Genomic DNA, 17,422 nt, shown 5'->3' with positions numbered 1-17,422 from the left:
GTGTGTTTGTGTGTGTGTGTGTGTTCAGTGTGTATGTGTGTGTGTGTAATTAATGGGAATAAGTGTGTTTTATATTACCATACAGTATAACATATGATCATAGAACAAGTCTCAAGTTACCTTAACTTCTCCTTTTGATACCTAGAAACATCTACATTAAATGAATTAGTGAAAAGTGAGTTAACATTCTAATGTGAATGATGATGATTTCTAATATTGTGTCTGGTTTCATCCATCAGATGTCTGTGATCTCACACTGGACCCAAACACAGTAAACAGACACCTCTCTCTTTCTGAGGAGAACAGAAAGGTGACATGGAGGAGAGAGGAGCAGCCGTATCCTGATCACCCAGAGAGATTTGAGGACTGGAGACAGGTGCTGTGTAGAGAGGGTCTGACTGGGCGCTGTTACTGGGAGGTAGAGTGGAGTGGGAGTGGGGCTGGTATAGGAGTGGCATATAAAGGAATCAACAGGAGAGGAGGGGGTGAGGACTGTAGGATTGGATGGAATGACAAGTCCTGGGGTCTGTTCTGCTCTGACAACAGTTACTCTGCCTGTCACAATAATAAGTTCACTACCATAGACGTCCCCTCCTCCAGCTCCCACAGAGTAGGAGTGTATCTGGACTGGCCAGCCGGCACTCTGTCCTTCTACAGAGTCTCCTCTGACACACTGACCCACCTGAACACATTCCACTCCACATTCACTGAGCCCCTCTATCCAGGGTTTTGGGTTTGGGATGACCCCTTTGACCTTTGGGGTTCCTCAGTGTCCCTGTGTCAAACATAACACACACACACACACACAAACACACTGGGAACACACACACACTGAACACACAAACACTGGACACACACACACAGGACACACACACACACACACACTAGATTCACACACACACACACTAGATTCACACACACACACACACTGGACACACACACACACACACACTGACACACACACTGACACACACTGGACACAAAAACACACTTGATACACACACACACTGTACACACACACACACAGACACACACACACACACACACACAAACTGAACAAACACACTGATCACACACACACACCGGACAAACACACACTGGACACACACACACACACACACACACACACACACACACACACACACACACACACAGGACACACACACACTGATCACACACACACACACTGGATACACACTGGACAAACACACCCACACACTGGACACACACACACACAATGGACACACACACAAACTGGACACACACACACACACACACACACACACACTGGACACACACACACACACACTGGACACACACACACACACACACACACACACACTGGACACACACACTGGACACACACACATATGCTGGACACACACACACTGGACACACACACACACTGGACCCACACACATACACACTGGACACACACACACACTGGACACACACACACACACCTGACACACACACACAGGACACACACACACACAGGACACACACAATGGACACGCACACACACTGGACACACACACACACACAGGACACACACACACACTGGACACACACACTCACACACACACACACTCACACACACTGGACACACACAAACACACACACACACTGGACACACACACATACACACTGGACACACACACACACACACAGGACAAACACACTGGACACACACACACACTGGACACACACACACACACCTGGCACACACACACAGGACACACACACACACTGGACACACACACTCACACACACACACACTCACACACACTGGACACACACATACACACACACACTGGACACACACACACACACACACACACACACACACACTGGACACACACCAACACACACACACACTGGACACACACACTGGACACACACACATACGCTGGACACACACACACTGGACACACACACACACTGGACCCACACACATACACACTGGACACACACACACACACACAGGACACACACACTGGACACACACACACACTGGACACACACACACACACACACCTGACACACACACACATGACACACACACACACTGGACACACACACTCACACACACACACACTCACACACACTGGACACACACAAACACACACACACACAGGACACACACACACTGATCACACACCCACACACTGGACACACACACACAATGGACACACACACAAACTGGACACAGACACACACACACACACACACACTGGACACACACACACACACACACACTGGACACACACACACACACACACACACACACACTGGACACACACCAACACACACACACACTGGACACACACACTGGACACACACACTGGACACACACACATACGCTGGACACACACACACTGGACCCACACACATACACACTGGACACACACACACACACACAGGACACACACACTGGACACACACACACACTGGACACACACACACACACCTGACACACACACACAGGACACACACACACACTGGACACACACACTCACACACACACACACTGGACGCACACACATACGCTGCACACACACACACACACTCACATTGGACCCACACACTGGACACACACACACACACACACACACTGGATACACACACTGGACACACACACACTGGACACACACACACACACACACTGGACACACACACACTGGACACATTTCTATGTGTAGGATTTTGATGAAAGGAAATCCCATATAGCCTACTGGACAGGACTTTGCTATGACATCTTCTGTTTGGGTGTCTCAGGTCAGGTCTGAGCCATGATCAGAATGTGTCTCTGTGTCTATTTCCAGCCCTGCCATTTCTACCTGTCCTGATCTAGTGTTTCACCCCTGACCTCCTCACACCGTCTCACTGTCCATGTCTGCTTTTAGCTCCCACCTCTACTTCACTGTGTTATAATGGACCTTATGCTTGTTATGTTACCTCTGTAACCAGTTATCAAACATACTGACCTTTCTGACCCTATCCCATCGCCCTACTTTCTACAACTGAACATTTAAATTCCTCTGAGTTTTGTTTAGTGTCCATTTATTATGTATGTATTTGTTGTATATTGGGGTTGTGCTGCAGAGCATCATGGGGGTTTGTATGTGTTGAGATGATCACGTTCCAGATAAATGGTTGAACTGATTCCTGTCTCCCGTCTCATCATTATTGAATTGTTATACAGACGTGGTTATGAAACCCACCAGACATAACAAAAGATTGGCGATGAGTAAGTCTGAATCTACAGGAACTATTCTGTCTGGAAGAAGTGGGTTTTTACAACTGTTTAAAACTGTTATTTTCTGTGGTACTGAATAGGCTAATGTTAGCACAGTGTATTGCTAGCAGAGGCAAGTGCATAGTTGAGCTAGCTAAAAAAGAGAGTTAGCATCGTCATGACGTCAGAAAAGGACTGCAGACGGACGTCGGAGCGGGAAAACAACGTGATTAAAAAGGTGGAATATACAGTGATTAAAGGAAAGGACATTTATTCAACTATGAAGACAAACCTTTTAATTAAATCTGCTAAATGAGTGAACTTAGGAGGAAACGTCAGTGAGTGAAGTGAATGAAGATCACGTGACTGAGGAAAATATTGCTTTGGTTGAGGACAATATTGAAGTGAGTGACAATCAGGAGCTTGTTGAGATATGAAAAATTATTGGAAATGTTGGAAACATTGGACAGTTTGATGAAAGTATTGAGCAGTGGAGCTCATATACAGAACGGTTTGAATATTTTGTTCTTGTAAATGACATGGATGAGGACAACATTGTGCCTCCATGTTTTTTGTTCAGAATTGTTTCCTTAAAGGACCAGTGCTGTCAAAAATGTGATGTGATGGCTGCATTAGTTTTTTTTATATATACTGTATATAATTTACCTCCACAGCAACATGGACACCAGCATACTTGCACATACAAACCAGAGGAGGCTGGTGGAGGAGCTATAGGAGGACGGGCTGATTGTAAAGACTGGAATGGAATAATGGAATGGTATTTAACCCATCATTTATTTATTCCATTCCAGCCATTACAATTAACCTGTTCTCCTATAGCTCTCCCCAACAGTCTCCTCTAGGAAACTTCTCGGTTCTGGTAAAAGAGAAGTTGAGAGTATCACATCATGTTTTATCTCAGCGAAGCTGTACAACAGCATATTTAAGAAGCATAAACTGCAACCATGTGATGTTGTTTTGAGAACTTACTCAGCTCAGCCTAGTCAGTTATTGGGAAAGCTGGAGGTTAAAGTGAGATGTGGTGCTCAGGTGTTACCACTACCCCTATTAGTGTCAATAGGGAAGGGGTCCTACGATAATGGGGAGAAACTGGATTCAGCACCTAAAATCAAATTGATCAAGAGTGAACCATGTGTCAGACCCAGTTGCACAGCTGGGCGATAAATATGCTGAGGTGTTTAGTGGTGAAATGGGTGTGGTAAAGGGAGTTAAAGGTGTTTAGTGGTGAAATGGGTGTGGTAAAGGGAGTTAAAGGTGTTTAGTGGTGAAATGGGTGGGGTAAAGGGAGTTAAAGGTGTTTAGTGGTGAAATGGGTGTGGTAAAGGGAGTTAAAGCCAACATTCAAGCGTCAGAGAAAGCTGTTCCAATGTGTTATAAGGTTAGACCTTATGCACTCAGAGAGGCAGTAGACAAACAGCTTACAGAGATAGAAAAACAGGGAGGGATCACACCATTAGAATATAGTGAATGGGCAGCACCTATAGTTTGCCTTCCAAAGACAAAACGGGGGTGTCAGAATATGTCATGATTACAAGGTGACTGTAAATGCATGGGTGGATGTGGACCAGTACCCCTTACCAAAGACCCAGGACTTGTTTGCTACTCTAGCTGGGGGTAAACAGTTCACAGAGTTAGACCTTACACAGGAACTACCAGCAAGTGGAGGTAGATCAAGAGTCAAAGCATTTCCTGACTATAAACAAGGGTTTCTACCAGATGAATAGACTGCCTTATGGAGTATCAAGCGCTCCAGCTATATTCCAACGTATTATGGACCAGGTCTTACAGGGTTGACCTGGGGTTGGGTGCTTTCTGGATCACATTCTCATCACAGGGAAATCGGCAGAGGACCACTTCCAGAACGTAGAAGCAGCAGCGTTACAGAGACTGCAAGAGCCTGGGTTAAGAGTAAAACAGGAAGTTTATGGAGAATCTCTCTACTCTCATCAAACCTGTGACAGAGCTCTTCCAGAGAGATAGACCTTGGGTGGGGTCAGAACAATGTCAGCAGGCATTTGAAATGACGAAGACGCAGCTGTCTTCCTCCTCAGTGTTAGTGCACTACGACCCTCACATGCCAGTAATATTGGCTTGTGATGCCTCACCATATGGGGTGGGTGCTGTCATCTCACATACAATGCCCCATGGTAGTGAGAGGCCTATTGCATATGCTTCACCCACACTCAAATAGAGAAGACAGAGGTGGAGTATGCCCAAATAGAGAAGACAGAGGTGAAGTATGCCCAAATAGAGAAGACAGAGGTGAAGTATGCCCCAATAGAGAAGACAGAGGTGAAGTATGCCCCAATAGAGAAGACAGAGGTGAAGTATGCCCGAATAGAGAAGACAGGGGTGAAGTATGCCCCAATAGAGAAGACAGAGGTGAAGTATGCCCCAATAGAGAAGACAGAGGTGAAGTATGCCCAAATAGAGAAGACAGGGGTGAAGTATGCCCGAATAGAGAAGACAGGGGTGAAGTATGCCCCAATAGAAAAGACAGAGGTGAAGTATGCCCAAATAGAGAAGACAGAGGTGAAGTATGCCCCAATAGAGAAGACAGAGGTGAAGTATGCCCCAATAGAGAAGACAGAGGTGAAGTATGCCCCAATAGAGGAGGAGGCCCTAGGGATCATATTTGGGGTAATGAAGTTCCATGACTACCTATATGGTGGTAAGTTTACATTGACAGACCATCAGCCTCTTGTTAAAATACTAGGACCAACAACAGACGACCCAGCTCCAGCAGCAGCCAGACTCCAGAGGAGGGCGTTAATACTAGCAGCATATCAGTATGACATACAATACAAGTCCTCTCAGCTGCATATCAGAATGACATACAATACAAGTCCTCTCAGCAGCATATCAGAATGACATACAATACAAGTCCTCTCAGCAGCATATCAGAATGACATACAATACAAGACCTCTCAGCTGCATATCAGAATGACATACAATACAAGTCCTCTCAGCTGCATATCAGTATGACATACAATACAAGTCCTCTCAGCTGCATATCAGTATGACATACAATACAAGTCCTCTCAGCAGCATATCAGTACGGCATACAATACAAGTCCTCTCAGCTGCATATCAGTGTGACATACAATACAAGTCCTCTCAGCAGCATATCAGAATGACATACAATACAAGTCCTCTCAGCTGCATATCAGTCTGACATACAATACAAGTCCTCTCAGCTGCATATCACTATGACATACAATACAAGTCCTCAGCAGCATATCAGAATGACATACAATACAAGTCCTCTCAGCAGCATATCTGAATGACATACAATACAAGTCCTCTCAGCAGCATATCAGAATGACATACAATACAAGTCCTCTCAGCAGCATATCATAATGACATACAATACAAGTCCTCTCAGCAGCATATCAGAATGACATACAATACAAGTCCTCTCAGCAGCATATCAGAATGACATACAATACAAGACCTCTCAGCTGCATATCAGTATGACATACAATACAAGTCCTCTCAGCTGCATATCAGAATGACATACAATACAAGTCCTCTCAGCAGCATATCAGTATGACATACAATACAAGTCCTCTCAGCAGCATATCAGAATGACATACAATACAAGTCCTCTCAGCAGCATGCTATCCAGTGTCAAACTATCCAGTGTCATTTGTAGATGTACTTCCCATTTCAGAGCAATCCAAACTATCCAGTGGCATTTGTAGATGTACTTCCCATTTCAGAGCAATCCAAACTATCCGGTGTCATTTGTAGATTTACTTCCCATTTCAGAGCAATCCAAACTATCCAGTGTCATTTGTAGATGTACTTCCCATTTCAGAGCAATCCAAACTATCCAGTGGCATTTGTAGATGTACTTCCCATTTCAGAGCAATCCAAACTATCCAGTGTCATTTGTAGATGTACTTCCCATTTCAGAGCAATCCAAACTATCCAGTGGCATTTGTAGATGTACTTCCCATTTCAGAGCAATCCAAACTATCCAGTGGCATTTGTAGATGTACTTCCCATTGTAGCTAAGGACACAGCCAGGAAAACTACCAAGGACAAGGGTTTGGCTAAAGTGAAGCACTTCCCACTTACAGGGTGGCCTAACCACGTTACTGATCCTGAACTAAAGCCTGATTGGGTGAGAAGGGATGAGCTCACTGTAGACAGTGATTGTGTGTTATGGGGTATGAGAGCGGTGGTGCCGGCTACTCTACAGAGGAACCTACTGAAGGAGCTACATGAAAACCACTGGAGCATGGTTCAAATGGAAGCTCTGGCAAGGAGACACTTCTGGTGGCCCAGGTTAGACTCAGACATAGAAGACATGGTAAGGAGATGGCCCAGGTTAGACTCAGACATAGAAGACATGGTAAGGAGATGGCCCAGGTTAGACTCAGACATAGAAGACATGGTAAGGAGATGGCCCAGGTTAGACTCAGACATAGAAGACATGGTAAGGAGATGGCCCAGGTTAGACTCAGACATAGAAGACATGGTAAGGAGATGGCCCAGGTTAGACTCAGACATAGAAGACATGGTAAGGAGATGGCCCAGGTTAGACTCAGACATAGAAGACATGGTAAGGAGATGGCCCAGGTTAGACTCAGACATAGAAGACATGGTAAGGAGATGGCCCAGGTTAGACTCAGACATAGAAGACATGGTAAGGAGATGGCCCAGGTTAGACTCAGACATAGAAGACATGGTAAGGAGATGACCCAGGTTAGACTCAGACATAGAAGACATGGTAAGGAGATGGCCCAGGTTAGACTCAGACATACAAGACATGGTAAGGAGATGACCCAGGTTAGACTCAGACATAGAAGACATGGTAAGGAGATGGCCCAGGTTAGACTCAGACATAGAAGACATGGTAAGGAGATGGCCCAGGTTAGACTCAGACATACAAGACATGGTAAGGAGATGGCCCAGGTTAGACTCAGACACACAAGGTTATCACTGGTTAAACCCAGCTTTTCAGCTGACATGCAGTCTAAGACACAGGACAAGGGGTTGGGCAAGAGGCTTCGTTTTTTACAGTCGGAACAAACAGTGCTTGTCCCAGATTACCGGGGAGGAGAGAGAGAGAGAAATGGAGACCCGGGGTTGTGAAAAGGCTACTTGGTCCTATAACCTACTTAGTGCAGACTGAGGGAAAAACTGTGTAAGAAGCATGTGGATCAAATGATGATGCAACACAATGAAAGAGAAGAGCTGAATGTGTCAGAGTGGAACATCTCTGATTGGGACTTGGACACTACCACTGGGACGGGCACCAATACAGACACACAGATTGTTCCAGGCCGTGAGCCTGAGGGTCCAGAGCATCATGAGAGGCCAAAAAGAGTCAGAAGGCCTCCGGACCGATTGGATCTGTAAACAGGTTGTATATGAGTTGAGAAGTGAAAAACTATTTTGGAAAACTCATGATGTTCGTCAAGGATGTTTTCAGAGGAAGTGAGAATTTCCTGGGGAGGAGTGTGGTGTATTGAGAAATGTATTATGTGTTAACGAGTTTAGATTTAAAATGGTTGCAAATAGCCAATGGGATTTGTATGCAGGAGTTTATTTGAATTAACAAATGACATTGGGTTTTCCATTCTAGCATTGAAGTGATTGGATTACGAGATGCAAGGGCGGTAAAAGTTCAATGATGTATTGGGGAGTTGGGCTGAAGACACTGTAGAGAGTGGTCCACTGGAATGTGTTAAGGAGAACATGAAATAAATCTGTTCAGTTTATTATAAGTACGCCTCGGAGTCTTCAGTAAAATAACCCAGCATCTTAGGATGCAACAATGATCCTTTATCATGTTTAGAAAATAACAGATTGAAAGACAACAAATAGACTAATTTTAATTAATTAAAAATATGTTCGAGACATGGGACATGGCCTTGTGTTGCTGCACTGTCTAAATATGTTAGAGACATGGGACATGGCCTTGTGTTGCTGCACTGTCTAAATATGTTAGAGACATGGGACATGGCCTTGTGTTGCTGCACTGTCTAAATATGTTTGAGACATGGGACATGGCCTTGTGTTGCTGCACTGTCTAAATATGTTAGAGACATGGGACAGGGCCTTGTGTTGCTGCACTGTCTAAATATGTTAGAGACATGGGACATGGCCTTGTGTTGCTGCACTGACTAAATATGTTAGAGACATGGGACATGGCCTTGTGTTGCTGCACTGTCTAAATATGTTAGAGACATGGGACATGGCCTTGTGTTGCTGCACTGTCTAAATATGTTAGAGACATGGGACATGGCCTTGTGTTGCTGCACTGTCTAAATATGTTAGAGACATGGGACATGGCCTTGTGTTGCTGCACTGTCTAAATATGTTAGAGACATGGGACATGGCCTTGTGTTGCTGCACTGTCTAAATGTGTTAGAGACATGGGACATGGCCTTGTGTTGCTGCACTGTCTAAATATGTTAGAGACATGGGACATGGCCTTGTGTTGCTGCACTGTCTAAATATGTTAGAGACATGGGACATGGCCTTGTGTTGCTGCACTGTCTAAATATGTTAGAGACATGGGACATGGCCTTGTGTTGCTGCACTGTCTAACTACCTTAACAAACAGTGACACATTATATTATTATTCATATTATTATTGACATTTAACATGGAAAAGAGGTGACCCCTTGACTTTTTCCAAATTTTGTTACGTTACTGCCTTATTATAAAATTGATTAAATAAAACAATGTCCTCATCAATCTACACACAATACCCCATAATGACAAAGCGAAAAACTGGTTTATAGAAATGTTTGCAAATGTATAAAAATTCAAAATGAAAAAAACGCATGTACATAAGTATTCAGACCCTTTGTTATGAGACACGAAATTGAGCTCATGTGCATCCTGTTTCCATTGATCATCCTTGAGCTGTTTCTACAACTTGATTGGAGTCCATCTTTGGTAAATTCAACTGATTGGACATGATTTGAAAAGGCACCTGTCTATATAAGGTCCCACAGTTGACACACCCCACTCTATTGTCATTGGTTGCACTAATTGAACTGTTTGTCTACATAACCTGGTTCAATCATTCATGACATCAGTTGATATACAGAGTGTGAGACTCTCTATATATATTTTATATCTTCCAGTTCATTCTCCGTTAGTCAGCACCTCTACACTAAATAATGTTCTCTGGGGGTGCGCCAGCTCATGCTTTTTATTAGAGACTTTAGTCCCCAGAGGTCTTAACCTGGAAAAGGACTATAGTATGTTTTAGAGACTTTAGTCCCCAGAGGTCTTAACCTGGAAAAGGACTATAGTATGTTTTAGAGACTTTAGTCCCCAGAGGTCTTAACCTGGAAAAGGACTATAGTATGTTTTAGAGACTTTAGTCCCCAGAGGTCTTAACCTGGAAAAGGACTATAGTATGTTTTAGAGACTTTAGTCCCCAGAGGTCTTAACCTGGAAAAGGACTATAGTATGTTTTAGAGACTTTAGTCCCCAGAGGTCTTAACCTGGAAAAGGACTATAGTATGTTTTAGAGACTTTAGTCCACAGAGGTCTTAACCTGGAAAAGGACTATAATATGTTTTAGAGACTTTAGTCCCCAGAGGTCTTAACCTGGAAAAGGACTATAGTATGTTTTAGAGACTTTAGTCCCCAGAGGTCTTAACCTGGAAAAGGACTATAGTATGTTTTAGAGACTTTAGTCCCCAGAGGTCTTAACCTGGAAACGGACTATAGTATGTTTTAGAGACTTTAGTCCCCAGAGGTCTTAACCTGGAAAAGGACTATAGTATGTTTTAGAGACTTTAGTCCCCAGAGGTCTTAACCTGGAAAAGGACTATAGTATGTTTTAGAGACTTTAGTCCCCAGAGGTCTTAACCTGGAAAAGGACTATAGTATGTTTTAGAGACTTTAGTCCCCAGAGGTCTTAACCTGGAAAAGGACTATAGTATGTTTTAGAGACTTTAGTCCCCAGAGGTCTTAACCTGGAAAAGGACTATAGTATGTTTTAGAGACTTTAGTCCCCAGAGGTCTTAACCTGGAAAAGGACTATAGTATGTTTTAGAGACTTTAGTCCCCAGAGGTCTTAACCTGGAAAAGGACTATAGTATGTTTTAGATACTTTAGTCCCCAGAGGTCTTAACCTGGAAAAGGACTATAGTATGTTTTAGAGACTTTAGTCCCCAGAGGTCTTAACCTGGAAAAGGACTATAGTATATTTTAGAGACTTTAGTCCCCAGAGGTCTTAACCTGGAAAAGGACTATAGTATGTTTTAGAGACTTTAGTCCCCAGAGGTCTTAACCTGGAAAAGGACTATAGTATGTTTTAGAGACTTTAGTCCCCAGAGGTCTTAACCTGGAAAAGGACTATAGTATGTTTTAGAGACTTTAGTCCCCAGAGGTCTTAACCTGGAAAAGGACTATAGTATGTTTTAGAGGCTTTAGTCCCCAGAGGTCTTAACCTGGAAAAGGACTATAGTATGTTTTAGAGACTTTAGTCCCCAGAGGTCTTAACCTGGAAAAGGACTATAGTATGTTTTAGAGACTTTAGTCCCCAGAGGTCTTAACCTGGAAAAGGACTATAGTATGTTTTAGAGACTTTAGTCCCCAGAGGTCTTAACCTGGAAAAGGACTATAGTATGTTTTAGAGACTTTAGTCCCCAGAGGTCTTAACCTGGAAAAGGACTATAGTATGTTTTAGATACTTTAGTCCCCAGAGGTCTTAACCTGGAAAAGGACTATAGTATGTATAGTATGTACTCCTGAGTGGTGCAGTGGTCTAAGGCACTGCATCGCAGTGCTAACTGTGCCACTAGAGATCCTGGTTCGAATCCAGGCTCTGTCGCAGTCGGCCGCGACCGGGAGACTCATTGGCGGCGCACAATTGGCCCAGCGTCGTCCAGGGTAGGGCTCAGTTGATAGAGCATGGTGTTTGCAACGTCAGGGTTGTGGGTTCGATTCCCAGGGGGGGCCAGTATAATAAAAAAAAAAATATATATATATAAAAAAAAAAATGTATTCACTAGCAGGTGGCTTAGTGGGTAAGAGCGTTGTGCCAGTAACCGAAAGGTCACTGGTTCTAATCCCAGAGCCAACTAGCTGAAAAATCTGTCTGTGCCCTTGAGCAAGGCACTTAACCCTAATTGCTCCTGTAAGTCGCTCTGGATAAGAGTGTCTGCTAAATGACCAAAATGAAATGAAATGAAATAACAGTAAGTCGCTCTGGATAAGAGCGTCTGCTAAATGACGTAAATGTATGTTTTAGATACTTTAGTCCCCAGAGGTCTTAACCTGGAAAAGGACTATAGTATATTTTAGAGACTTTAGTCCCCAGAGGTCTTAACCTGGAAAAGGACTATAGTATGTTTTAGAGACTTTAGTCCCCAGAGGTCTTAACCTGGAAAAGGACTATAGTATGTTTTAGAGACTTTAGTCCCCAGAGGTCTTAACCTGGAAAAGGACTATAGTATGTTTTAGAGACTTTAGTCCCCAGAGGTCTTAACCTGGAAAAGGACTATAGTATGTTTTAGAGACTTTAGTCCCCAGAGGTCTTAACCTGGAAAAGGACTATAGTATGTTTTAGAGACTTTAGTCCCCAGAGGTCTTAACCTGGAAAAGGACTATAGTATGTTTTAGAGACTTTAGTCCCCAGAGGTCTTAACCTGGAAAAGGACTATAGTATGTTTTAGATACTTTAGTCCCCAGAGGTCTTAACCTGGAAAAGGACTATAGTATGTTTTAGAGACTTTAGTCCCCAGAGGTCTTAACCTGGAAAAGGACTATAGTATATTTTAGAGACTTTAGTCCCCAGAGGTCTTAACCTGGAAAAGGACTATAGTATGTTTTAGAGACTTTAGTCCCCAGAGGTCTTAACCTGGAAAAGGACTATAGTATGTTTTAGAGACTTTAGTCCCCAGAGGTCTTAACCTGGAAAAGGACTATAGTATGTTTTAGAGACTTTAGTCCCCAGAGGTCTTAACCTGGAAAAGGACTATAGTATGTTTTAGAGGCTTTAGTCCCCAGAGGTCTTAACCTGGAAAAGGACTATAGTATGTTTTAGAGACTTTAGTCCCCAGAGGTCTTAACCTGGAAAAGGACTATAGTATGTTTTAGAGACTTTAGTCCCCAGAGGTCTTAACCTGGAAAAGGACTATAGTATGTTTTAGAGACTTTAGTCCCCAGAGGTCTTAACCTGGAAAAGGACTATAGTATGTTTTAGAGACTTTAGTCCCCAGAGGTCTTAACCTGGAAAAGGACTATAGTATGTTTTAGATACTTTAGTCCCCAGAGGTCTTAACCTGGAAAAGGACTATAGTATGTATAGTATGTACTCCTGAGTGGTGCAGTGGTCTAAGGCACTGCATCGCAGTGCTAACTGTGCCACTAGAGATCCTGGTTCGAATCCAGGCTCTGTCGCAGTCGGCCGCGACCGGGAGACTCATTGGCGGCGCACAATTGGCCCAGCGTCGTCCAGGGTAGGGCTCAGTTGATAGAGCATGGTGTTTGCAACGTCAGGGTTGTGGGTTCGATTCCCAGGGGGGGCCAGTATAATAAAAAAAAATATATATATATATAAAAAAAAAAATGTATTCACTAGCAGGTGGCAGGTGGCTTAGTGGGTAAGAGCGTTGTGCCAGTAACCGAAAGGTCACTGGTTCTAATCCCAGAGCCAACTAGCTGAAAAATCTGTCTGTGCCCTTGAGCAAGGCACTTAACCCTAATTGCTCCTGTAAGTCGCTCTGGATAAGAGTGTCTGCTAAATGACCAAAATGAAATGAAATGAAATAACAGTAAGTCGCTCTGGATAAGAGCGTCTGCTAAATGACGTAAATGTATGTTTTAGATACTTTAGTCCCCAGAGGTCTTAACCTGGAAAAGGACTATAGTATGTTTTAGAGACTTTAGTCCCCAGAGGTCTTAACCTGGAAAAGGACTATAGTATGTTTTAGAGACTTTAGTCCCCAGAGGTCTTAACCTGGAAAAGGACTATAGTATGTTTTAGAGACTTTAGTCCCCAGAGGTCTTAACCTGGAAAAGGACTATAGTATGTTTTAGAGACTTTAATCCCCAGAGGTCTTAACCTGGAAAAGGACTATAGTATGTTTTAGAGACTTTAATCCCCAGAGGTCTTAACCTGGAAAAGGACTATAGTATGTTTTAGAGACTTTAGTCCCCAGAGGTCTTAACCTGGAAAAGGACTATAGTATGTTTTAGAGACTTTAATCCCCAGAGGTCTTAACATGGAAAAGGACTATAGTATGTTTTAGAGACTTTAGTCCCCAGAGGTCTTAACCTGGAAAAGGACTATAGTATGTTTTAGAGACTTTAGTCCCCAGAGGTCTTAACCTGGAAAAGGACTATAGTATGTTTTAGAGACTTTAGTACCCAGAGGTCTTAACCTGGAAAAGGACTATAGTATGTTTTAGATACTTTAGTCCCCAGAGGTCTTAACCTGGAAAAGGACTATAGTATGTTTTAGAGACTTTAGTCCCCAGAGGTCTTAACCTGGAAAAGGACTATAGTATGTTTTAGAGACTTTAGTCCCCAGAGGTCTTAACCTGGAAAAGGACTATAGTATGTTTTAGAGACTTTAGTCCCCCGAGGTCTTAACCTGGAAAAGGACTATAGTATGTTTTAGAGACTTTAGTCCCCAGAGGTCTTAACCTGGAAAAGGACTATAGTATGTTTTAGAGACTTTAGTCCCCAGAGGTCTTAACCTGGAAAAGGACTATAGTATGTTTTAGAGACTTTAGTCCCCAGAGGTCTTAACCTGGAAAAGGACTATAGTATGTTTTAGAGACTTTAGTCCACAGAGGTCTTAACCTGGAAAAGGACTATAGTATGTTTTAGAGACTTTAGTCCCCAGAGGTCTTAACCTGGAAAAGGACTATAGTATGTTTTAGAGACTTTAGTCCCCAGAGGTCTTAACCTGGAAAAGGACTATAGTATGTTTTAGAGACTTTAGTCCCCAGAGGTCTTAACCTGGAAAAGGACTATAGTATGTTTTAGATACTTTAGTCCCCAGAGGTCTTAACCTGGAAAAGGACTATAGTATGTTTTAGATACTTTAGTCCCCAGAGATCTTAACCTGGAAAATGACTATAGTATGTTTTAGAGACTTTAGTCCCCAGAGGTCTTAACCTGGAAAAGGACTATAGTATGTTTTAGAGACTTTAGTCCTCAGAGGTCTTAACCTGGAAAAGGACTATAGTATGTTTTAAAAACTTTAGTCCCCAGAGGTCTTAACCTGGAAAAGGACTATAGTATGTTTTAGAGACTTTAGTCCCCAGAGGTCTTAACCTGGAAAAGGACTATAGTATGTTTTAGAGACTTTAATCCCCAGAGGTCTTAACCTGGAAAAGGACTATAGTATGTTTTAGATACTTTAGTCCCCAGAGGTCTTAACCTGGAAAAGGACTATAGTATGTTTTAGATACTTTAGTCCCCAGAGATCTTAACCTGGAAAATGACTATAGTATGTTTTAGAGACTTTAGTCCCCAGAGGTCTTAACCTGGAAAAGGACTATAGTATGTTTTAGAGACTTTAGTCCTCAGAGGTCTTAACCTGGAAAAGGACTATAGTATGTTTTAAAAACTTTAGTCCCCAGAGGTCTTAACCTGGAAAAGGACTATAGTATGTTTTAGAGACTTTAGTCCCCAGAGGTCTTAACCTGGAAAAGGACTATAGTATGTTTTAGAGACTTTAGTCCCCAGAGGTCTTAACCTGGAAAAGGACTATAGTATGTTTTAGAGACTTTGGTCCCCAGAGGTCTTAACCTGGAAAAGGACTATAGTATGTTTTAGAGACTTTAGTCCCCAGAGGTCTTAACCTGGAAAAGGACTATAGTATGTTTTAGATACTTTAGTCCCCAGAGGTCTTAACCTGGAAAAGGACTATAGTATGTTTTAGAGACTTTAGTCCCCAGAGGTCTTAACCTGGAAAAGGACTATAGTATGTTTTAGAGACTTTAGTCCCCAGAGGTCTTAACCTGGAAAAGGACTATAGTATGTTTTAGAGACTTTAGTCCCCAGAGGTCTTAACCTGGAAAAGGACTATAGTATGTTTTAGAGACTTTAGTCCCCAGAGGTCTTAACCTGGAAAAGGACTATAGTATGTTTTAGATACTTTAGTCCCCAGAGGTCTTAACCTGGAAAAGGACTATAGTATGTTTTAGAGACTTTAGTCCCCAGAGGTCTTAACCTGGAAAAGGACTATAGTATATTTTAGAGACTTTAGTCCCCAGAGGTCTTAACCTGGAAAAGGACTATAGTATGTTTTAGAGACTTTAGTCCCCAGAGGTCTTAACCTGGAAAAGGACTATAGTATGTTTTAGAGACTTTAGTCCCCAGAGGTCTTAACCTGGAAAATGACTATAGTATGTTTTAGAGACTTTAGTCCCCAGAGGTCTTAACCTGGAACCACTAAAACAATTTGGGAGACAGGGCAATCATATTTTTTGTGAAGAGTCCATTCCCTTGGTAGTCCAGTTCACCGCCCCCCCCCACCCCATCCCCCCCTTCCCAACTTGTTGTTGTTTATTTTCCAATACCTAACATATTGAACATGTGTTATATAGCAATGGTTTTGCATCAATGATATCTACTGCAGTTGAAATATGATTGCCCTGTCTCCCAAATTGTTTTAGTGGTTCCATTTGTGTAATTGACCACTCGGTGGAGACATTGACCACAGTACCGCTCACCCTGAGGACCAACCTGTATAGTCCACCACACCCTCTCTCATTAGCACCACCAGCTGAAGAGAGTTTCTCCCTAATTGTGTTCCCCATGCAGGCCCTGCGCCACGAGGGTGCAAAAGGGGGAAATGGCATTGTGTCCATGGAGCACTTTAACAATTCCATGTCCAAGGAGGTCTGGGTGCAGTGTTGGGAATGATGGGCCCACCAAGCCTGAACCCCAGGACAGCCATACCACTGTCACCAAGCCTGAACCCCAGGACAGCCATACCACTGTCACCAAGCCTGAACCCCAGGACAGCCATACCACTGTCACCAAGCCTGAACCCCAGGACAGCCATACCACTGTCACCAAGCCTGAACCCCAGGACAGCCATACCACTGTCACCAAGCCTGAACCCCAGGACAGCCATACCACTGTCACCAAGCCTGAACCCCAGGACAGCCATACCACTGTCACCAAGCCTGAACCCCAGGACAGCCATACCACTGTCACCAA

General features: G+C 43.2%; 1 protein-coding gene across 1 annotated transcript; it reads left to right on the top strand.

The window, feature by feature from the left end:
• Nucleotides 1–223: 223 nt before the first annotated feature.
• LOC311140730 (stonustoxin subunit beta-like) lies at nt 224–797 on the top strand (the record flags this gene model as incomplete). Its single annotated transcript, XM_084175937.1, has 1 exon — nt 224–797. A coding segment is annotated over one exon (567 nt), but the record flags the coding sequence as incomplete, so codon positions are not given.
• Between the last annotated feature and the right edge of the window lie 16,625 nt (nt 798–17,422).

The sequence above is a fragment of the Coregonus lavaretus genome, assembly GCF_964263955.1.
Source record: "Coregonus lavaretus genome assembly, chromosome: 2".
NCBI lineage: Eukaryota > Metazoa > Chordata > Actinopteri > Salmoniformes > Salmonidae > Coregonus > Coregonus lavaretus.
This window is presented reverse-complemented; position numbering and strand designations above follow the sequence as displayed.